The sequence below is a fragment of the Gymnoscopelus microlampas genome (genome assembly GCF_963454915.1).
Source record: "Gymnoscopelus microlampas genome assembly, chromosome: 21".
Lineage (NCBI taxonomy): Eukaryota > Metazoa > Chordata > Actinopteri > Myctophiformes > Myctophidae > Gymnoscopelus > Gymnoscopelus microlampas.
Genome location: NC_139958.1, coordinates 7765911 through 7789198, shown reverse-complemented (window position 1 = coordinate 7789198; position 23288 = coordinate 7765911). Strand labels below are relative to the sequence as shown.

At 43.8% G+C, this 23288-nt stretch overlaps 1 protein-coding gene across 1 annotated transcript in view; it reads right to left on the bottom strand.

Moving 5' to 3' along the window:
• The window catches only part of LOC311038210 (neurogenic locus notch homolog protein 1-like), a 47621-nt gene that overhangs the window by 7615 nt on the left and 16718 nt on the right, over positions 1 to 23288 (bottom strand). Inside the window, exons 3-25 of the mRNA XM_084047589.1 lie at positions 21867 to 22129; positions 20406 to 20744; positions 17679 to 17801; positions 16901 to 17134; positions 15366 to 15521; positions 14635 to 14820; positions 13816 to 13929; positions 13192 to 13305; positions 12310 to 12543; positions 11513 to 11623; positions 8500 to 8692; positions 7937 to 8082; positions 7461 to 7574; positions 6644 to 6763; positions 6171 to 6323; positions 5824 to 6052; positions 5236 to 5437; positions 4338 to 4676; positions 3576 to 3708; positions 2808 to 3065; positions 2196 to 2308; positions 1699 to 2022; positions 746 to 993 (exon numbers count right to left, since the gene is read on the bottom strand). Coding sequence (XP_083903715.1) covers positions 746 to 993; positions 1699 to 2022; positions 2196 to 2308; positions 2808 to 3065; positions 3576 to 3708; positions 4338 to 4676; positions 5236 to 5437; positions 5824 to 6052; positions 6171 to 6323; positions 6644 to 6763; positions 7461 to 7574; positions 7937 to 8082; positions 8500 to 8692; positions 11513 to 11623; positions 12310 to 12543; positions 13192 to 13305; positions 13816 to 13929; positions 14635 to 14820; positions 15366 to 15521; positions 16901 to 17134; positions 17679 to 17801; positions 20406 to 20744; positions 21867 to 22129 — 4446 coding nt within the window. The remainder of the gene's footprint in view (positions 1 to 745; positions 994 to 1698; positions 2023 to 2195; positions 2309 to 2807; positions 3066 to 3575; positions 3709 to 4337; positions 4677 to 5235; positions 5438 to 5823; positions 6053 to 6170; positions 6324 to 6643; positions 6764 to 7460; positions 7575 to 7936; positions 8083 to 8499; positions 8693 to 11512; positions 11624 to 12309; positions 12544 to 13191; positions 13306 to 13815; positions 13930 to 14634; positions 14821 to 15365; positions 15522 to 16900; positions 17135 to 17678; positions 17802 to 20405; positions 20745 to 21866; positions 22130 to 23288) is intronic.

Sequence of the window (23288 nt, the reverse complement as noted above, 5' to 3'; positions counted from 1 at the left end):
TTGATTTTCTTTTTGCTTTAGGGTTTCATAGTTTTCATCATTCAAGATCTAATATACCAAGAACAACACATGAGTAAAAAAAAAAAAAAAAAAAAGGGTAGTGTTAGCAATAGTATGTAGTTAAAGAAAAATTGCAACGTTTTTTACTCTAGTCATAGTACACTTGAAGCATGCATGGTATTTATTATGCACATGTGTATGTGTGCAGCACCTCGCTGTATGTGTGTGTGTGTGTGTGTGTGTGTGTGTGTGTGTGTGTATATGCCTCTCCATATCATCTCTGTCGGGTATAAAACTCATACTGTATATGTCCAAGACTGTTACTTTTCAAGATAAAAATGTAAAAAAGCAAAGGTTGCAGATCTACAAGCTCACAACACTTTGCGGTGCATTTCAAGCTTGTAGATCAGCTCCTTTTTTTTGGGGGGGGGGGGGGGCTTTTATGCCTTTATAGATAGGACAGTACACTGACAGGAATGGGGAGAGAGATGGGGAGCAAAGGTCGTCGGGAACGGGATTCGAGCCCGCGACACACTGTCCTAGGGGACAGGGTGTCCCTAGGACCAGATCTGCTACTTTTGATGCTTTTGTGTGACGCTGTAAAGTAGGGTGTTAATTTACGGGGAAAAAAACCCAAGTTAAAATATGGAGATAGGAGGATTCTGTCCCAAATGTAAGGCCGGAAAAACGACCATTCCTGTTGTTCTGTTCTGTTGTATATGGTAGAAAGTAGAAAGAAACTCACTTGCACTGCCCCTCCTGCCCCTGGCAGTCGAAGCCGTCGTACAGACATCCCGGGTTGTTGCACTGCTCGTCGCACTTGCCGTCGTTGAAGTACCTCCAGCACTGCAGCGCGGCCGAGCAGTTCTTCCACGGGTCGTCGAAGTTGAGCGAGCAGTCGCCGCCGTCCCAGCCGCACGCGTGGTTGTTGCACAGCGAGTCGCAGATGTGGTTGCCCGCCCACTCGTCACACTGCGGGATCTCACAGCTCACCTGTAGAGGAGGGGTTGATCACAGGTCAGGATCATTTTAGTTGATGGTTCATTGTGTAATATACACATAATTGTGATTAATGATTCAATGTACACAGAAATGACTGACAATGACCTGTAATCTAAACAAATAATGAACTAGGGCTGAAATGGAAGATATATTTTTACATTTTCAAAATTGTTGAAAAATAGCCCATCTACAAGCTCACACGCTCATAGGTTGTAGATAGGCTATTTTTGCTGTTTTCCAACAGATTCATTTAATACAGATTATTACGGAAAAATGATTGCAATTATCTCAAATAATTGCGATTATGTAATCATCGTTAACAGGCCCAAACTCTTTTAGCTCAAGAGCCAAAAGAGAAATTAGACAATTGCCCGGGACCCAAAGTAGTGAAAATAGCAGATTTACAAGCTGTAGATCTGCTATTTTCACTACTTATTCAACGAACAAACAGATTTTATTTTTTAAATACTGTTGAAAAATTGGAATTGTTTTTAATTGATGAAAAGTTGTGATTTGTTGTTTAAACTTTTGAAATTATATATACACATATAAAACATTTTTGTCCTCCTTCTTTTTTTTATTTAGGAAAGAAAAAAGGGGGATATTTACTCGCGACCCATAATAATTGGACCCGAACATTGGTCCCGAGTTCAACCCACTGTTTGGGGGCAACAGTGCCCTAAGAAGGAAGCTCACCTCCACTTCCGGGGGCGGGGTGATGTCGCGTCCGAACCCTCCGGGGAAGGAGTAGTCCAGGATGTGACAGAGCAGGCCGTTGAAGTTGCTGGGGCAGCCGCAGTGGAAGAAGGGCGCGTCCGGGATGACCTGGCACGTGCCGCCGTTGTAGCAGGGGCTGGAGTTGCAGGGGCTGTCGGTGGGGGTCTGGCACTCGGGCCCGGTGAAGGCCGCGGGACACAGGCAGCGCGAGCTCAGGTGGCCCGACACGCACGTCCCTCCGTTCCGGCAGCTCAGGCTGCCGCAGGAGCGGGAGTCGTACTCGCACGACGAACCAGTGAAACCCTAAAAAAGGAAAAACCGTGGAGGAGTGAGTACAGTGGTTGGTTATTGTCGGTCAGATGTTTCTTTACAAGTAAAAATTGGCAAATACGCACACATTTAAATATCATTGCTGTCACAGAAAGTTGTTGGACCTTCTATTAATATTATACAGTTAATGTTATTAATGTACTTACGGGTGGACATTTGCAGATGAAACCATGGGGAGTGTTACCGGCCACGGCACAAGTTCCTCCATTTCTGCAGGGTTTGCCTTTACAGCCATCAAACACCTTATCACAGCGTTGACCTATAGAGAAATGTCACATGGCATCGGGTCAGCTTGGTAAACAATAAACATCTAGGCATGTAAGCACATTTGCAGATATAGCAGATATACAAGCTGAGCTTGTAGATCTGCTATTTTTGAAAAATTGTGAACATTTGTGCAAATCTTTGAATATAAGTTTTTTAAAGCAAACATTTGTAACTCAAATCTTTGCTTCTGGGGGGATACTATGTTAATCAGTGATCATAATCAGTGGTGCTCAAACTTTTCTCATGTCAAGGACCCCGAAAATGATATGTATTTGGCCGTGGACCCCCATCTCAAAATATTTTGTTCCAGGGACCCCCAGAAGCAAAGATTTGAGTTAAAAAATGTTCGCTTTAAGAAATATATATATTCAATGATATATCATTTTAAGATTTATTTGGCTATTTTTTATTTTTTTTTCCAAAAATAGCCAAAGAAATGTTAAAATGACACACAGATGCGTTCCCGGTCTTAACGGGGTTAAAGTCAGTACCTGTGTATCCGGCGCGGCACTCGCAGCGGTAGCTGTTGGTCAGCTGGATGCAGTTGTAGGAGCCTCGGGGGTCGCAGGGGTCCGACAGACACTCGTTGACGTCCCCCTCGCAGCGCTCGCCCACGTAGCCCGGCGGGCAGACGCACTGGTAGCTCCCGATGCGGTCCACACACCGGCCGTTGTTGAAGCACTTGGGCTCGTTGGTCAGCGGGTCGGTGGAAGGGTTGCAGTCGTCCATGTTGATCTCACAGTGGACACCTGAGGATGATGTAATGATGTTTTACGTTATTATAGCTCTATGACAGCGGTTCTCAAACTATGGGTCGCGGGAAGGTGCCGTTGGGGTCACGCATTGGCAACCAAAAAAAGATTATATTTTCTTTATCAAGAAAAGAAAAATAAACATGACCAACGTAAAGAGAACGGCCACTACATGCCAAAAAATGTCTCTCATAATATGGGGTTGTGGTATAAAAACATTTGGGAACCCCTGCTCTATGGCAATAATGCTCTATGATATTATAGCTCAAGGATGATAATGCTCAATGATTATGATTATATACGTAGTCTACGATACTGCAGTGAGAATACAAGCTCTGCAAGGTATGATATTGCAGTGGAAATAGTAACTCTACAAGCTCATGGAGCTGCTATTTTTGCAATTCTTGAAGATTTTTAACCAGCTGTTTTTGCAGTTGTTGTTTTTTTGTGCACGTGTGATTGTATGTGTACATGCATGTGTGAAGGAGAGAGCGAGATGATGTGTACCTTGCGTTCCTCTGGGACAGGAGCATTTGTATGTGTTGACCAGGTCGATGCAGGTGCCTCCGTTTTGGCACGGCTGAGAGTGACACTCGTTGATCTCTTTGGAACAGTTCACACCATGGTAGCCGGGCACACACTGACAGAGACAATGACAAAGAGCATAATATCTATAAGTTGCACGTAATGACATTTTGGTTCCATTCAGTGTTGATTTTGAAAGCAAATTTAGATTTTGTTTTAGTCATGGTCTTTTGAATAAAATTCATATTTTAGTCATCTGAAATGTTTTAGTTTTTGTCTAGTTTTAATCGACTAAATATCATAAGATTATAGTCGACTAAATCTACAGTTGATTTAGTCGACTAATGTAAAATTTATTTTTGGCGGTGCCTTGATGGCGTCATAATGGCTGATTTTACACTTTGGTTGGAAGTTGAAAATAGCCCATCTACAAGCTCACAACGCGACGCGTTGTGAGCTTGTAGATCGGCTATTTTCAGAGCGCAACACCCGAGGCACAACCAAACATAAAACTTGTCTTTTAGTTCTACTGGATCTCTTCTCCACTCGTCCCTCACTAACATTTTAGTCTAGTTTTTATTTGTTGACGAAATTTTCAATATATTTAGTCTTAGTTTTAGTCGACGAAATCAACACTGGTTCCATTTGCAGGCTCTCAGAATTACGGAGGTCCTTGAAAATGAATAAAGCGTGAGAGGAACCACTAGGAGTAAAAAACATTCGATTACGTGTGCGACTGCGTACCTCACAACTGTAGCCTCCCAGGTAGTCGGTGCAGGTGGCTCCATTTTGGCAGGGGTTGGGCGAACACTCGTCCACTTGCTCCTGGCAGTAGCTGCCCGTGTAGCCCGCCTGGCAGCGGCAGTAGTGAGTGTTTCCAGCGTCCAGACACTGTCCCGAGTTCCTGCACAGATGGACCACCTCCACGCCTTGCCGTTTGGCGGCCACCTCGCAGGACACGCTGGGGACGTCGCAGTAGAGACCGGTCCATCCCGTCTGACACTGGCAGGTGTAGGAGGCGCCCTGCTGCCAGCAAGAACCTCCGTTTTTGCACGGGGACGAATCGCACCAGCGTACGAGGTTCTGTGGAAGATTTCCATAAACATGTGTTTAAAAAAAAAACATCCACTACATCAACGCAACAACACATTTTGATTTAGTTTTAGTCATAGTCTTTTGAATAAAATTCCATTTAGTTATAGTCATATTTTAGTCTAGTTTTAGTTGACTAAATATCATAAGAATATAGTCGACTAAATCTACAGTTGATTTAGTCGGCTAAAATGTATTTTGGCGGTGCCTTGATGGCGTCGTAATGGCTGATTTTACACTTGTTTGCATGCTGAAAATAGCCGATCTACAAGCTTGTGAGCTTGTAGATCTGCTATTTTCAGAGCTCAACACCCGAGCGCAACCAAGTGTAAAATGACTTGCCTTTTAGTTCTACTGGATCTCTTCTCCACTAGTCCCTCACTAACATTAACATAGCTAACATAGCTTAGTTTTTATTTAGTTTTCGTCAGTGAAAAAAAAGGTAGTCGACAAACATTTTTCGTCATAGTTTTAGTCCACAAAATCAACACTGGTAGGTCGTAATTACATTGCTGGCGGCTTTCGTTCGCAGACTTTAAATTCTCCTTACCTGGCAGTTGACTCCTGTGTAACCGTGAGGACAGGTGCACTTGTAGGTCCCATAGCTGTCCAGGCAGGTGCCTCCGTTGATGCAGGGCTTGGAGTCACACTCGTTGATGTCATCTTGGCAGTGACTGCCGGTGAAGCCAGGCAGACAGCGGCAGGTGAAGGCGTTGATGCCGTCCACACAGGTGCCACCGTTGAAGCAAGAGCTACAGAAACGTGAAGAGAATACATTATACGCCGACTGTTAGTCCATGGTTGACAATTCAGGCTGTACGAACACTGACAATATTATCCACTGTGCTGAGCATGATCTAATGTAGAGACCCACTGATATATTGGTCTGGTCTTTATGTCGGACATTATTTTAACTTCCTTGATGACACCGGTATCGGCAACTTTACTTTGAATATATATATTTTTTTTTAAAGGCAACATGTTTAACTCAAATCTTTGCTTCTGGAGGTCACTGTCACAAAATATGAGATGGGGGTCCGCAGCCAAATATGTATCATTTTGGGGGGTCCTTCACATGAAAAAGTATAAGACCCACTGATCTAATGTAAAGCATTGGTTCTGACGAGATGCACTATACCTTTCGGTACAGTCGTTGGTGTTGATTTCACAGTTGATCCCGCTGAACCCAAGGCGGCAGGTGCAGGTGTAGCTGTTGACACAGTCCGTGCAGTTGGCTCCGTTCTTGCAGGGGTCGCTCTCGCACTCGTTGATGTCCTGCTCGCACCGGTCCCCGCGGAAGCCCGGCGGGCAGGAACACACGAAGCCGTTCACGCCGTCCCGGCACAGGCCACCGTTGCTGCAAGGGTCTGAAAGACACGGAGGCAAAGGAGTGAAAAAATTAATTAAGATTAGACATTCGGTCAAAGTTAACGCGAGGATTTTTTTCAAACGTAGTACGTGTGCGGATGTCATCGATAGACTTACTTGGTCTGCAGTCGTCGACGTCCGTCTCGCACTTCTGCCCCGCGTATCCCAGCATGCACCTGCACTGGTAGCTGCCCACGGTGTTGAGGCAGGTGGCGCCGTTACGGCACGGACTCTTCACACACTCGTTGATGTCTATCTCACACGTTTGACCTGGAGACGTGAGAGAGAGAGCGACACGTTTTTTCTTCAGACTTTTTTTGTATGCATGTATGTACAACATGTAGGTACTGTATGTACAGTATATGGATTGGACACTGTCAGGCGGAAACCTTGCATGTCCAAAGCCGATCTACAAGCTCACAACACCTTGCATTGTGCGCTTGTAGATCAGCTATTATTGTTCTAATGCGTGAGGGGGGCCGGGATTTTTCCATTACTTTTTTCGTTTATTTTTATATATTTTTTAATGTTTATTTTATTTGAAAGTGAAATATAGACAGTGAGGACATGCTGATGGATAGATGGTTTACCTTGCCAGCCCTCTGGACAAATGCAGGAGAAGCTCTGGAAGTCCTCAGCCTCCTTACAAACTCCTCCATTTTTACAGGGTCTGGGACTGCAGGGCGCCAACAGGATCTCACAGTTCTCACCTGGGGGACAGTAAAACAGTAAAACACAGTCAATACCTGCTGCTGTTACACAGTATGTCCACTGGGTGGAGTAGTCACTGCTGTGAAGAATTTTACTATTCATCACAAATAACATGAGTCAGCAAAGGCAGAGAATTTGTTTCTATTTCCCTATCTTTAAAGAGTGACACCGATTCTTTAAAGCCCAGTTTCCATCCCACTTCCTTATCCGTTTCCATGGCGACCTGGCTAAAGCAGGAAGGGCCTTCCTGTTTCCTGCTATTGTGCGATTCACAGACAGGAAACAGGAAGCCACTGAGTTAGGGAATGGAGAGCAGGAGGGAGCCTGTTATTCCAAAACATACACAGTATTATGCCTGCTGCACAGCACATCATGGAGATACATCCCTGTTAGTAGGCCATTAGGTGCTAAGATGTTTTCTAAAATAACACGCTGCAGGATAAGTGTTTGTAATTGTACTTTTGGAAGATCCTGCCTTGTTTAGCATTATCTAGCCCAGTGATCTTTCTTTTTTATTTCAAGAACCTCCAGTTGGATTAGGCCATGGACACCCATTTGACACAATTTTCCATTTGTTCAGAGTTTCCATTTGCTATTTGCTATGTATTCCATTTGACCTACAATTCATTTAGCTGGGGACCCCCTGGAAGGAATGCAATCAATGCCTTTGCAGATATGATTAAAAATAAATCATACCAGTGTATGGCAGCATACAGTTGCATTTGTATCCGGCCACGTCGTCGATGCAGGTGCCCTGGTTCAGGCAGGGGTTGGACGCACACTCGTTGATGTTAGTCTGGCAGTTAGGCCCTATGGTGATGATGTAAAATACACTCAGTTAGGCCCTATGGTGATGATGTAAAATACACTCAGTTAGGCCTTATGGTGATGATGTAAAACGAGAGTTACGCATGTAACTATGGTTCTATGAATTCCGGATGCCCGCCAAAGGGCGGTGTTTTCAACACCTGGATATACGTCGAGTGTGCGCGCGATGTATATCCAGGTGTTGAAAACACCGCCCTCTGGCGGTCAGGGAGGAATGAAATAGAACACACTCTGGTTAGTGTTACATTATGATGACAGTAACACCACACACACACACACACACACACACACACACACACTGAAGAATCATGACAAAAGTTGAAAAGAAGACGGGAGCAACTGACCAGTGAATCCAGGTCTGCAGGTACAGTGGTAGCCGCTGGTCATGTCCTTGCACGTTCCACCATTCATGCACGGGTTGGACTCGCACTCGTTGTTGTTGAGATCACAGTTGGTTCCGCTCCAACCGGAGTCACAGAAGCACTTGTATCTGCGAGACAAAAAGGAAACGAAAAGGTCAAGAGGGAAGTTGATGATTTGCTACCCTGTTTTGCTACCCCACAAAAGATCATTTATCAACTTTATCAGAGGTGCGCTCCCCAACTTCCAAAATTAGCACTACAACACTGCCTATAAGAGCTCTCTCTCCTGATTGGATGAAATTGGCATCCTGACCTGATTGTTTTTTTTTTCCCTCTCCTGGTTACTAAAGAGCTAGAGAGACAGGGAAACCCCTGTTACTAAACAAACACTCTATATAGCAATGACTACTATCAGAAAATGGAGCTAGCTATTTAACACTTATTTTAACAAAACAAATATCACTTACACCACCGTGGTTAATTGTCATTGTTTGCAACCTCCTGCGGATCATAATAACGTGTTTAAAAAAGGGATGTTTTCTCACCCGTTGACGAGGTCGTGGCATCGACCGTGGATGCAGGGGTTGCTGCCGCACTCGTCGACCTGTGACAGACAGGTGGGGTCGTTGTAGCCCACGGGACACAGGCAGGTGAAGCTGTTGATGCCGTCGATACACGTGCCCCCGTTGTGACACGGGTTGATCGCACAATCGTCGATGTTGATGTTGCACATTGTTCCTAAAAGAGACCATGCAAAAAACAAAATCATCTTTACAAATGAGTTTTGGGCATGTCGTTATAGCCCCAAAAAATCTAACTTGTTCCCAAATTTTTATTTTGTTTTCGTGTTTCGCAACAAACCAACCCCTCAATATTTTTCAAAAACTTTCAACTTTAACCACTTAACCACCCTCTAGACTTTTTTTTATAACCCACATCTGGATAGTGTTCATAGAGTCCCTGGTTGAGGTCTTATTATTGGCTGACTGCGTGACTCAGTGGGCGCAGCAGGCCAGGTTAGGAGCTGTGTGGACAATAGAAGAGGCTGACACACAATCCTCCCTCAACACAGTCAGCACACCTGAGGGAGCTCTCCTCCATTCACTGAATGTAGGTTGCCGTTGTGCTGTTTTAGCTCTGCGTTTCACAAACACAATGGGGCCAGGGACCCATTTCTGAGGGTCACGGGCACATTTATATGGGTCGCAAGTAAATTACCCCTTTTAACGTTTTATTATTATTTACAAATAAAAACCATATATTTTTCCCGCCAAATATTAACTAAAACAATTCCATCCTATATCTAAATTGGCTAATGGCTAACCTCTAGTACATTGAAAAAAGAGGAAAAAAACTGTTAAAGTCTATTCACTATTTGTGAAAGAGTGCTTAATTCATACTGTATTTTTGTAGGTTGTCCTGGGAAGACACCAAAGTTTTTGAGTTTCGAGCTGAAAAAGTTTGGGAAGCCCTGTTTTAGCTGGACCTGAAAGAGGGGGGGCGGGGGGGGGGGGGGGGGTTGTGGTGGGGTCTGGAAGGGGATATTCATAGCACCTCACATCCTCCCCCGCCAAAACGTCCCCAACCAACCCCCACCCCAGTACGGACTATAACCTTAAAAGACTTTATATAGGGACAGAAGGACCCTGAAGACCCTCTGTTTCACACGGAGCCGAGCAACAATTACCCCCCCCACCGATCCCCCCCTCCCCCCTTTTCTAGTGTTCATCAATCACAAAGGGGGAGGGACCCAACTGCCTGCTCTGCAATGACAATAGAGCTCTGTCTGTGTCTGTGTGTGTCTCAGCCTGGCCTCGCCCTGTGCACTCAACCCACTAAACATAGGAGGTGGGATACACACAGCAGCCTGCCCACCCACACGCGCACACACACACACACACACACACACACACACACACACACGCACGCACACACACTCCATACTGCCCTTCTCTGGCTTAATTAAACAAGTGGTTCCCAGACATTTTAGCGTCAAGGACCCCTAAAGTTGTGTATGTATTTAGGCACAGACCCCCCCATCTGAAAAGATGTAGTGCCAAGGACCCCCACATAAGAGAAGATTTGTGCTGTTAAAAAATGTGCTCTATTATACCAAATTTGCTCACGAGTTTTCTAAAATAGCAGATCTACAAGCTCACACTGTGTCGCTTTGCGATGCGTTGTAGATAGCCGATCAGAAATGTTCAAAAAGCCAAAAGTATAAAATAGGGTTAAAGTGGTTAAACTGGGGACCTCTGGAACTCCCATCAAGGACAGCCTGGGGGTACCCGGACCCCACTTTGAGAACCACAGAATTAAACAACACACACACACACACACACACACACCACTGCCAGTCAGAACCGGCTCTACTGGGCCATGAAAGAGGATCCTCATGGGAAAAGGCAGATAAAAGTGCTTTTGTAGTACTGTGGGTCTGTAGTACTATGCCACACTACAGACCTGGATTCATATCAGTGGTGGAAAGTAACTAAGTACATTTACTCAAGTACTATTATTTAAGTACAATTTTGGGGTATGTTTTACTTTAATGGAGTATTTCCAGATTTCAAGACTTTGACTTCTACTCCACTACATCTCAGAGGTAAATATTGTACTTTTACTCCACTACACTTATTTGAAAACTTTGCAGATATAAATCATGGGCCTTTTACTTGTAACAGAGTTCTTTTATTTTCTGGTATTGCTCCTTTTACTGAAGTAAAATATCAGAAAACTTTTTCCATCACCAGATTAATCTAACCTTTACATCCGTCCAGCTGGTGAATTGTGAGTAAATTACCAGAGAAGTAATTGATCAGAGGTCACTCTGATGAACTATTACTGGGACTGCAACACAGTTAAATAGCAGTGTTTAAAGCCCAAAACGCTTTCCCTTTTAGAAGCCCCCTTCTTTTACACAGATTCTTTCAAGGGTCCGACGTCACCGAAAGTCTTTTCAAACCCGGACGAACAAAGTTGGTGTTTGTGTGCGTGTGGGTGATGTGTGTGTATCAGGTTTAGGAGTGGGACTGTGGTCTCTCTCCTCCCTCCCCAGTCCATGTGAGCAACCCGACACCATTGTCCTCGTCAGGAGTGGACCCGCCAGCCACCTGTCGTCCAACCTTAGCCCCTCCCCCTCGTTCCCCCGGGGGGACCACCCCCCCTCTGCACCTGTAGTGTAGTAGACCCCGCCCAGCACTCACCTGTGTGGCTGGGCCCTGGTTTGTAACTGAAAACTGTATTGTGTGTGCCGTTTACAAAGACTAAAACCAAAACTAAACTCATAGAGAAAAAATAAAGAGAAAAATCATATCCATTCGGGTGGATATGATATTCTTGTGGTTGGTGCCGGTTTCAAGCTCTGTTGTCAAAAGAATCGTCAAAAATATCGAAAATAGACGGTCTACAAGCTTGTAGATTTGCAATTTTTCAAAGTAAGCCTTTAGTAAGCCCATTTAAAATAAACTAACAAACCCTCTAAACTGAAATTATAATCAAAATGAAAAGAAAAAGAAAAAAAACGAATGAAAATGCTGAACTATAATAACCACTCACCTGTGTAGCCTGGCTCACATGCACACTCGTAGCCGTTGATTTTGTCGATGCATCTCCCGTAGTCGCAGGGTTTACTCTTGCAGTCGTCCAGGTTCACCTCACAGTTATAGCCTGGCGAGCAGAAACATTCAACCATGTTAGTGTAAACATCACACAAAGAGGGGATAGAATTGTTTTAAAATATGATATTGTGGATGTGCGCAGCTAGTTGACTAGTCTATTAAACGGTGCTGTCCCTATTCATCGTTTACTAAATACTAGCCGCTGAAAGTATTATTTAACGTCATAATAATTTAATTTTTCGGCTGTTTTTCCCCTCCTTGATTTGTCCCACAGCAGTCACAGTTCTCCTTCAACTTCCTGAAGTGCTCAAGGTATCTTATTTCCCAGAATCGCTTTAAGGCAGAACGGTACAGTTTAGAGTCTAGACATTGTAATGCGGTGGGCTGCCCCGTGGGTAAATTTGTGGGGAAAACGACCTTCCCCAGCTTTAACTGAAATTAAAACATTTTGTCAAATCAACAACGGATTTCTGTGCATGCATTTAGTAGGACAACCGTCACAAAATGCACAACGTTTCTGTGGCATTTGAAATAAAATGTGGTTATGTGAATGTTATATTAAGCATTTCCAAATGGCCTTTATATATCAAACTCTTTTTCCAATGAAGGCTGGCAATACAGACCAAAATGTGCTCAGTTTTGGCTATTTCCTTCAGTGTTCCCTTAACTTTAGACTAGCTGTTTAGTCGGTTATAAAAACGTTAATTTAAAATGTTTCATGTTTGTGTTCCTCACCTGAGGTGCCTTTGGGACAAGCACAGATGTACGTGTTCTCCCGGTCCTGGCAGGTTCCTCCGTTCCGGCACGGCTGGCTCAGACACTCGTTGATGTTGGTCTCGCACAGTCGCCCGGCGTAACCGGGGCGACAGTAGCACGTGAAGGAAGCCAGGCCGTCCTTACAAGTGCCGTAGTGGCAGGGGTCGGAGTAGCACTCGTTGATGTCCGCCTCGCAGTGCTGCCCCGTGTAGCCTGGAACAGGAAGAGAGAGAATAATGCTTCGTTTAGAATCTGTCGGTACAAAAGGGGGCATGGTGCCAGGTTTAAGGCCTTTGGTGTGTGTTTGGTGGTTGTGCTTTAAGGCCTTTGGTGTGTGTTTGGTGGTTGTGCTTTAAGGCCTTTGGTGTGTTCACCAAAGCGTTTTTCCCCAGCTGAATACACAAGGCACTCTTCTAAAACATTGGTTCTCAAAGTGGGGTCCGTGGACCCCCAGGGGTCCTTCCAGGGAGGGGGTCCCCAGCTAAATGTGATAATATAGCATCGCAATAATTTTAACCTTTTATACTTAGCTATAGCTATAGCTATTCAAAAATAGCAGATCTACAAGCTCATAGTGCGGCACCGAGTGCATTAGCTTTTTGAAAAATCTTTAAAAATCTTTGGCAAATTTGAATGTTTTCTATATTTTTTATTTTTTTAAGCAAACATTTGAAACTCAAATCTTTTCTTCTGGGGGTCCCTGGAACAAAATATTTGAGATGGGGGTCCGTGGCCAAATACATATCGTTTTGGGGGTCCTTGACATTAAAAAGTGTGAGAACCACTGTTCTAAAACACTCATCCAAACCCAACGTTGAAGACTATCAGTAGCACTGTCAAAAAAGGAGAAAAGCAATTTACCTTCAGCGCAGTCACAGGTGTACTTGTTGGGACCGTCCGAACACTTGGCTCCGTTCTTGCACGGCGTGCTCGCACATTCATCGATGTCCACCTGACACAGACTGCCCGAAAAACCTGGAGCAAACAGGGGAGGAAATGTCCAACGTTCACACCAAATCATAAAAAGAAATCTCGCAAATAAGGCCCTCTAATTAAATCAGGATTTAAATCATAGAACGACACCCAACGGTTTAAAAGTCCCCCCCTGAAGATTAACAAATTGCTAAATAAACAGATCCACAAGCTCACAATGCATTGTAGTGCGAAGTGTTGCGAGCTTGCAGATGTGCTATTTTTGCTATTCATACTATTATGTAGTACAAAATATATAAATGTATATATGGTTAGGCTAATGTTTTAGTACCAATCTCCAGGATTTAGATGTTTCTATAGTTAGTACAACTGTTGCAACTAGAAAATCATTAACATCTTTAGTTTTTCCTGTGAACCATATATGACTTATACTCATTAACCATAAGTGATTTACTCACTAATCCCATGTAATCCCCCTCCACAATCAACCCACATGGATTGGAGACCCCCCCCCCTCCATCTCCCCCCTTTCACTGCAGTTAGTTGCCTCACCTTTAGCACACTCGCAGTGGTAGGAGTTGATCTTGTCGATACACTTGCCGTTATTAAGGCAGGGCATGCTGGAACACTCATCTGAGTTGATGTGGCAGAAGACCCCTTCGTATCCTAAAAATCCCACGACACACAGAGGAGTCAAAACACTGATCAGAGTCCGTTCATTTTCCTAAAATGCTTTGTTGCTTCAATATCGTCACTGTTAGGCAGAAACCTTGTATCTCCATTGATGTATTTCTTTCCTCTTATTTTTTCTTCATAAATGAATGCCCTATTTCAGTGGTTTTCAACCCTTTTCATAATTATCAAGGTCCATTATTTATTTGTCATTTGAGCCACGGACCATGAGATTTAGCCTCTCAGACCCAAAACTTGGAATATTTTGTTATCGTGTGATACGATTTTGTCCACAATTCCATGCTGTATTGATGTGGTGCCATAGGAGAGATAAACAGGCCAACGTTGATCAAAATAACAATAATTGAATTAAGTAATGCAGATGTTTAACAATAATTTAACTCTTGAGAGCATAAAATGAAACCAATGGACCCAAGAGTTAAAGATCTATAAGGGTCCATTTGGTTGTACCAACTCTCCATCATTTAGCTGGGGACCACCTGGAATCCCCTCAAGGACCACTGGTGGTCCCCGGATCACTGGTTGGGAACCACTGGACTATTTCATACTTCATCCTATGATAAAAGCAAATCTAGAAGCTCACAGTGGGTGAGCTTGTTGAGCTTGTAGATCTGCTATTTTGTCTATTTCTTAAAGACGCACACACAGACGCACACACACACAGTCTGGCGTTCGTACCTGGCATACAGATGCAGTGGAAGCCTCCGATCTGGTCCAGACAGGTGGCGTCGTTGTGGCAGGGGTTGGACATGCACTCGTTGACGTCCATCTCACAGCGAGGACCCTCGTAGCCCTGGAGACACTTACACTGGAAGGACCCCTTGGTGTTCAGGCAGCGGCCGCCGTGCTCGCACGGATTGGCCCCTGAAAACATCCATCAATACACAAGTGTTGTCACGTTAAGCGTATTTAATATAAGTCATACAATTTTTTTTTAAACGAAAAATACACAAAAAATGTTAGAATAGGGAGATAAAGAGGTTTCCGCCCGACAGTAGTCTCGCGTGGCCAGACTGTTGCCTCCCACAATTTTCGAATGTTTCCGGTCATACAGTCTGGGACTTGGAAGCTCTGATCATGATTAAAATATAAACCGGATGTGAAGCCTCCTCCCCGCTTCCGTTTTGTCTTTACAGTCACGCAAATTTATCCTAATATAAATAAAAATCATCTAAGTATATTTAGCTTGCTGCTTAGCAGAAATGGATATTACAAAATAAAATGTAAAGACATTTTAAAATATAGTTCCGTGAACGGAAGTGCCAGCTTCCTGTCTCGGATTTCAGGAGGTGTAGTTCCAGACTCTACATAGCATTCGGACATTGTGGAACAGTTGTCTGGCTACGCGCGACTAGCTCGACAGCAACGAGACACAGGTCGATTCCCAGAAGATCAAAGTAAGCACTTACCCAGAGAGCACTCGTCGATGTCCAGGTTGCAGGCCGAGCCGGTGTAGCCGGGGGGACACGTGCAGATGGCCTTGCCGTTGACCGGGTTGGTGTCGCAGTTGGAGCCTTTCTGACACGGGTTGCTGATGCAGGCGTCGTCCAGGTGACAGAGCAGCCCTGAGAGGAACAACAACAGATACCACTGAATCTCTGGATCTTTAGCGATACGCAGTTCTAGGCAAAACCTGCTGTGAATGGCCAGTAGTCGCTGTGATTGACATTTCTCGTTTTTGCAACTATGCCTAAACCTAACCTTAACCCGAACCTCAGTAAAACTATGCCTAAACCTAACCTTAACCTCAGTAAAACTATGCCTAAAGCTAACCTTAACCTCAGTAAAACTATGCCTAAAGCTAACCTTAACCTCAGTAAAACTATGCCTAAACCTAACCTTAACCTCAGTAAAACTATGCCTAAAGCTAACCTTAACCTCAGTAAAACTATGCCTAAACCTAACCTTAACCCTAACCTCAGTAAAACTATGCCTAAACCTAACCTTAACCTCAGTAAAACTATGCCTAAAGCTAACCTTAACCTCAGTAAAACTATGCCTAAACCTAACCTTAACCCTAACCTCAGTAAAACTATGCCTAAAGCTAACCTTAACCTCAGTAAAACTATGCCTAAACCTAACCTTAACCTCAGTAAAACTATGCCTAAACCTAACCTTAACCCTAACCTCAGTAAAACTATGCCTAAAGCTAACCTTAACCTCAGTAAAACTATGCCTAAAGCTAACCTTAACCTCAGTAAAACTATGCCTAAACCTAACCTTAACCCTAACCTCAGTAAAACTATGCCTAAAGCTAACCTTAACCTCAGTAAAACTATGCCTAAAGCTAACCTTAACCTCAGTAAAACTATGCCTAAACCTAACCTTAACCCTAACCTCAGTAAAACTATGCCTAAACCTAACCTTAACCTCAGTAAAACTATGCCTAAAGCTAACCTTAACCTCAGTAAAACTATGCCTAAACCTAACCTTAACCCTAACCTCAGTAAAACTATGCCTAAAGCTAACCTTAACCTCAGTAAAACTATGCCTAAACCTAACCTTAACCTCAGTAAAACTATGCCTAAACCTAACCTTAACCCTAACCTCAGTAAAACTATGCCTAAAGCTAACCTTAACCTCAGTAAAACTATGCCTAAACATAACCTTAACCTCAGTAAAACTATGCCTGCCAAGGAGCCAATCAGACACAGGTAAGGCAGGTCTATCATATAACATTGGTGGGATTCATAATCACGCGCGACACTGAGGCCATGTCTGTTTGGAGGTAGACCAAGATTGTAAAGATGTTGCACAAAATCATGACTTGCTTTTATCCACCGTGTACCTGTATGTTCTCAATGTGATATCAGTCCAACTTGACAAAAGAAAACACATTTTAAATAAATGATTTCGGGTCCAAAGAAAGAAGTCTGTGAACCAGATGCTCTTATCATGTTCATCATTTGTGTGTTATTATAGTTTAAGAGGCTGTTATCGCTACCTGTGCGCCCGTGCGGACACTCGCAGAAGAAGGAGGCCACGCGGTCGTGGCAGGTGGCGCCGTGGTAGCACGCCGCGCTGGCGCAGTCGTCGATGTTCTCGCTGCAGTCGTCTCCCGTCCAGCCGTTGACGCACACGCAGTGGTAGCCGCCGTGCGTGTCGTGGCACGTGCCTCCGTTCTGACACGCGTTGGGCATCAGCTCGCACTCGTCCACGTTCTCTGTGCAGTACTGGCCTGATATAACGCAAGAGAAGAGCCGTGGGTGAATGACATGTCTTTTACGCTATTTATCTTAATTTTTTAAAGGCCCTTAAAAAGGTAGGCCAACATATTAACCAATTAACCCATTTAGACCGGGAAATAATCTGTGTCATTTTTAGATTTCTTTGGCTATTCAAAAATAGCAGATCTACAAGCTCATAGCGCGAGCTTGTATATCTTCTACAATAGGGATTCTACAATAACTTCTAAATCCTAAAAACGTATTTTCCTTGACCCAGAAGCAAAGATTTGAGTTACAAATGTTCCCTTTAAAAAAAAGATGTATTCAAATATTTTCACAAATGGTCAAGATTTTTCAAAAATAGCAGATCTACAAGCTCTTAGCACGGCACTCGGTGCCGTGCTATGAGCTTGTGTATCTGCTATTTTTGAATAGCCAAAGAAATCTAAAATGACACAGATACGTTCCTGGTCTTAGTGGGTTAAAACTATACTCAAAAGAGGCTCTTTTCCTTGACAATCAGACAGCCAGCTATTAAAGTGAGCGTTTGTTCACCTGTGTAGTGAGGCGGACACTGGCAGTTGTAGGTGTTCACACCGTCCACACACACACCACCAAACTGACAGTTGTGTCCTGGACAGTCGTCGATGTTGTGCTCACAGTTTTGTCCTGTGAAGCCTGAAAAGAGCGGGAAAAGAAGAAGAGGGACAAAAGACAAAAGAGTAAATCATAAATCAACTTGTCATGAAAATGTGCCCTAGTACTTTGTCATACTACAGCATCACACAAAAGTTGCAAAAACCTCCGATCTACAAGCTCACAACACGTCACTATTTTAGAAACATTTGAAAGTGGTTAATTCTGTCTGTAGGTAAGTATTTTAACCAATGAAAAGTTAACTATAATGGATTTTTTTTGGGGGGGGGGGGGTGTATACTGTACAAGGTTTCCACCCGACAGCTAACGAAATGAAACGTAAACCCTGTATATATTCCTGTGTTTGAATTGGTTAGCGCAGCCTTTGTTTGCGTGGGTGGGTTTTTAACAGCCACGATGATGATGATGATTAATCATCAACCCACGTCTCTGCAGGTGTCTGGGTGGATTCTATCCATCTGCATTCCTACACGATACACCCACGAGAGTGGCATGGTGTTGGGTTAAACTTTAACAAGTCAACAAGAATGCCCCTCATTGATCTTCATGATCTAAATTACCCTGTTCTTTGCCGATGATACACAAAAGATATGAACAACAGAAGCAGCTGCATAGAGATGTATCTAGTTTCCACGCATCAATACAAACTAACTGAACAAACAGTTATGAGGACAGAAAAGTGATTAATTAATGTATTGTTTCTACTGAGGAGATACGGTTTCCCTACAGTGTTGATTTTGACAGCAAATTTTGATTTTGTTTTAGTCATAGTCTTTTGAATAAAATTCTGTTTAGTTTTTGTATAGTTTTAGTCAACTAAATATCATAAGATTATAGTCTAAAAAAAAAAACATTCTGGCGGTGCCTTGATGGCGTCGTAATGGCTGGTTTTACACTTGGTTGCATGCTGAAAATAGCCAATCTACAAGCTCAAAACGCGTCACAACACGTCGCGTTGTGAGCTTGTAGATCTCCTATTTACAGAGCGCGACAGCGCAGCAACACCCCAGTGCAACCCCATCTACTGAATCTCTTCTCCACTAGTCCCTCACTAATGTTTTAGTCTAGTTTTTATTTCTTGGCGAAATTGTCAATATATTTAGTTTTTATTTAGTTTTCGTCAGTGAAAAAAGGTGCAGACGAACATTTTTCGTCATAGTTTTAGTCTGCGAAATCAACACTGCTCCCCAGCTGCATTCGCAACACTAACTGCACTAAAACCAGTTAGTTGTACCCACATCATTGTAACGGCTTTGGGATGCCAAACAAACCAGCAATATTTACCTGACAATAACCTGAGGTGTGTGTGTGTGTGTGTGTGTGTGTGTGTGTGTGTGTGTGTGTGTGTGTGTGTGTGTCTGTTTTGTGTATGCCTGTGTAGCAGGGCATACTGGTAGTTATCTATAGGAAATATCTGTGCGCCCACATCCTGCCAGGGAGCACCGGCAGGGAGAGAGAGAGAGAGGGCAGCCCACAGGGTGCCCTCTCTCTCTCTCTCCACCCAGTTGGATCTACAACAACACACTCATTATTACTGGCTCAACTGGCTATGTATAGAAAGTGTGATTTTTGATATCTCAAATGGTCATACATTACAGACACAAACACACACAGATATCAGAAAGTCAACAATTCTCCTTGAGCCCATGTGTCATCTAACAGTAAATGTAAAAGAGTCTGCAAACTAGAAAATGATCTGCTCCCAGTCAGTTTATTAATATTTCGACCCTTTTCTTTAACAGAATTATCTAAATATCAGCCATATTAACTCTGGCGTCCATATCTTTGGGCACATTTTCAAAGACTTATTTTCAAAAAATTCTATAACATTTCATACTTATTTGCAAAACAACACATCGCTATAATGTGACGCGTTGTGAGCTTGTAGAAAGGCTATTTTTGCTATTCGTTGTAGTATAGAAGAGGGCTGGGGCGGTATGGATTCCTTCTTATCGCGGTAATAAATCACTGTTTACCGACGGTATGGCGGTATCTCCCAAAAAAACAGTTTTTAACCCTTTAAGACGTGGAATGCATCTGTGTCACTTTTTCATTTGAGCTAAAAAGCATTATTTTACACTTTGGCTATTGAAAAATAGCAGATATACAAGCTCATAGCGCGGCACCGAGTGCCGCGCTACGAGCTTGTAGATCTGCTATTTTTGAAAAATCAAGAAAATGTGTGCAAATTAATGCATTTGTATTATTTTAAAGCGAACATTTTTTAACTTAAATCGTTGCTTCTGGGGGGGTCCCTGGAACAAAATATTTTGAGATGGGAGTCCGCGGCCAAATACATATAATTTTGGGGGTCCTTGACATGAAAACGTTTGAGAACCACTGATGTAGAAACATACGTTTTTCAGAAAAAAGTTAGGATTTAGATAGAAGACATTAGTAAGAATCGGCTTCAGGTCTTAATGGGTTAATTAAATACAAACATTTAAAAAAATATGCTTTTTATTTTTTTCGGGGAACAAAAAATCGTGGTTATGAACTCTGCGTACCGCGGTATGCATTAGACAACCGCGGTGTGGCGGTATTGCCGTTATTGCACCCAGCACTAGTATAGAAACTAAAGTACTGTATATATAGGGGGCTTAAGTGGTTAAAGTGTAAACCTACCCGGCAAGCAGCTGCAGTCGTAGACCGTCTCTCCTTTCTGCACGCAGGTGCCCCCGTTCTGACAGGGCGAGGGGCTGCAGGGCATGTAGGGGGTGTCGCAGTGCTGCCCGGCGTACTCCTGGGGGCAGCGGCAGTGGTACGAGCCCACCTCGTTGACGCAGACGCCCCCGTTGCGGCAGGGCGAGGGCGCCTGGGCGCACTCGTTGACGTCCTGCTTGCAGGTCTGCCCGTGGAAGGCGGGCGGGCAGGCGCAGATGTAGTGGGAGTCCACCGCCGAGCACTGGCCACCGTTGGCACAGGGGTTGGAGGCGCACGGGTTGGCCAGCTGGCAGCTTTTACCTGGACCATAAAATAACATAAGACAGCACGATCAATCAACCGATCAATCAATCGGTACTTCTATGTTGTTGTTGTTGTTGTTTATTGAATGGATCCCCATTAGCTGACGCCGAGGCAACAGCTAGTCTTCCTGGGCGTCCATATAAGATGCATACAAAATAAAACATGAAAAATACATAATTACATTGCATTACATTATACAAAAAAATAATACAACACAAGATTAAGATTCCGGTCATGTGGTCTGCTGCAACAAGTGTGTCTTTAACGCCATTTTGAAGGATAATTTATTTTGTATAAGATGAATGTGAGATGGTAACAAATTCCAGAAGGATATAGCTCTATAAATAACTGTATGTAAGCTGGACTGCCTCATAACTGTTTTTTAAAAGGGGATGTAGTTGGTATATTATTGTTAATATTCTGGTAGTAATCACTACAGTAGTGTTTGTTCAGTAACAGGGGTCTTCCCAGTCTCTCCAGCTATTTAGTAAACAGAAAATACATTTTCAGGCCAGGACACCAATTGCAACCAAGCATACCAATGATAAAGCTTTCTGACGGAATGTGCTGATGTCATAATTATTTCTCGACCTTTACAGGTCTGCATCTCTGAAAGTGAGCCAAATGGAACCAAATGCGGTTCAATTTTTGTACACTCTCAAGAGTTAAATTAACACTGAGGATTTTACAGGGTAGATTGGGGTCCGAGAGATAAAAAAATATATATATATATATCGATTGAAAGTCCATTGCCTAATGCAGGGGTCTTCAACAGGGGGTCCGGGACCCCTAGTTACTACAGGGGGGCCGCCAAATCGTTTGTGATTTTTTTATATTAACCACTTGAACCCTATTATCCCTAATCTGAAGAGAACTTAAGCCAAAAATAGCAGATCTACAAGGTTGTAGATCGGCTATTTTCGGCAAAGAGGTTTGGTGTTGGTCTATGAAATCTATGAAAATACAATTTTATACAGTATGTAGTGGGGGGACGCTGCTCTCTTTCAGCTAGGGGGTCCTTGGGCTGAAAAAACGTTGAAGACCCCTGGCCTAATGCATATCAAAAATGGGGGGGTCCTTGACATTTAAAAAAGGTTGAGAATCACACAGATCACATACCTGACCATCCGGGGGGACAGCGGCATCGGTACGAGGTGAGCGTGATGAGGTCACACGTGCCCCCGTTGCGGCAGGGCGAGCTCATGCAGGCGTGGTTGGTGGGCGTCAGGCACAGCCGGTCGGTGAAGCCCAGGCGGCACACGCATCGGAAGTCGAAGGTGTTGCCGTGGGAGACGGCGCGGCACTCGCCGCCGTTCCGGCACGGCGACGGGCTGCAGGGGCTGGGGTACTGGCATCGACTGCCCAGGTAGTCATTAGGGCACCTGGTGGGGGGGGGGGGACAAGACACAAAACACAGGACGTTAGAGATGATCAGAAAGACTGAGGATGATGAGCATAAGATTGGAAGGAGGAAGCACACTGAAATATATTATTCATGTAATGTCAAACTTAGTTCAAAGTTTGACAAAAATGTTCTAAATTTCACAGCTCTAAACCACATTAAGACCAGGAATGCATCTGTGTAACCACTTAAAACCAATATTTTATACTTTGGCTATTCAAAAAAATAGCAGATATACAAGCTCAGGTGCCGCGCTATGAGCTTGTAGATCTGCTATTTTTGAAAGATCTTGAGAATTTCAGCAAATCTTTGAATATATATATTTTTTTTTTTAAAGCATACATTTGTAACTCAAATCTTTGCTTCTGGGGGGTCCCTGGAACAAAATATTTTACAAATGTTCGCTTAAAAGATGATGCATTTTCAAAGATTTGCACAAACTTTCACAATTTTTCAGACACAGCCGGCCGGATGAGCTTGTATATCTGCTATTTTTGAATAGCCAAAGAAATCTATAAAATGACAGAGTTCCCGCCCCGGTTTGAGTGGGTTAAACCTGGTGGTGTCCCTATTTTGGGCACCATTTTCCACCATTTTCCAATTCGTTGTAGAGCTTGTAGATCGGCTATTCTCACTATCCATCACATAAACGAAGCACATGGAGCTTGAAACGGCCGAGTCGTTGCCTGTCGGCATTGAAACAACAATCTCTTTTTTATTTATCCAGATCAGTTTGTTTTTTAATCCGCTGGAACAATTATCTAACGAGCCAAAGGAAAGGGGGAGGGGAGAGGGCGGGTTGTGTGTGGGGGGGGGGGGGGTCAACTATTCCCGCCCAGCAAAAGTCCCACTAAAAAAAGGTCCAAAAGGCGGGCGGGGAGGGGAGGAGGGGAGTGAGTGGGAGGCCTGTTGTTCTAGTGTGTGTCTCTGGATTACACACCGCCCTAAGAACTTTTCAAACACACAGTCTTGCTTGGGACAACATGCGACACAAAGTAGTGGAGCCGTACGGGGCCTGGTTCCCAGCTACCTTTCTCCCACAGGCCTGTCCACACTCATCCTACATGAACCAGGAGATCAAGGGGGCCCATGGCGGCCCCGACTGTCCAGATATCAAGCACCGCTTGTTCAGGGCCTAA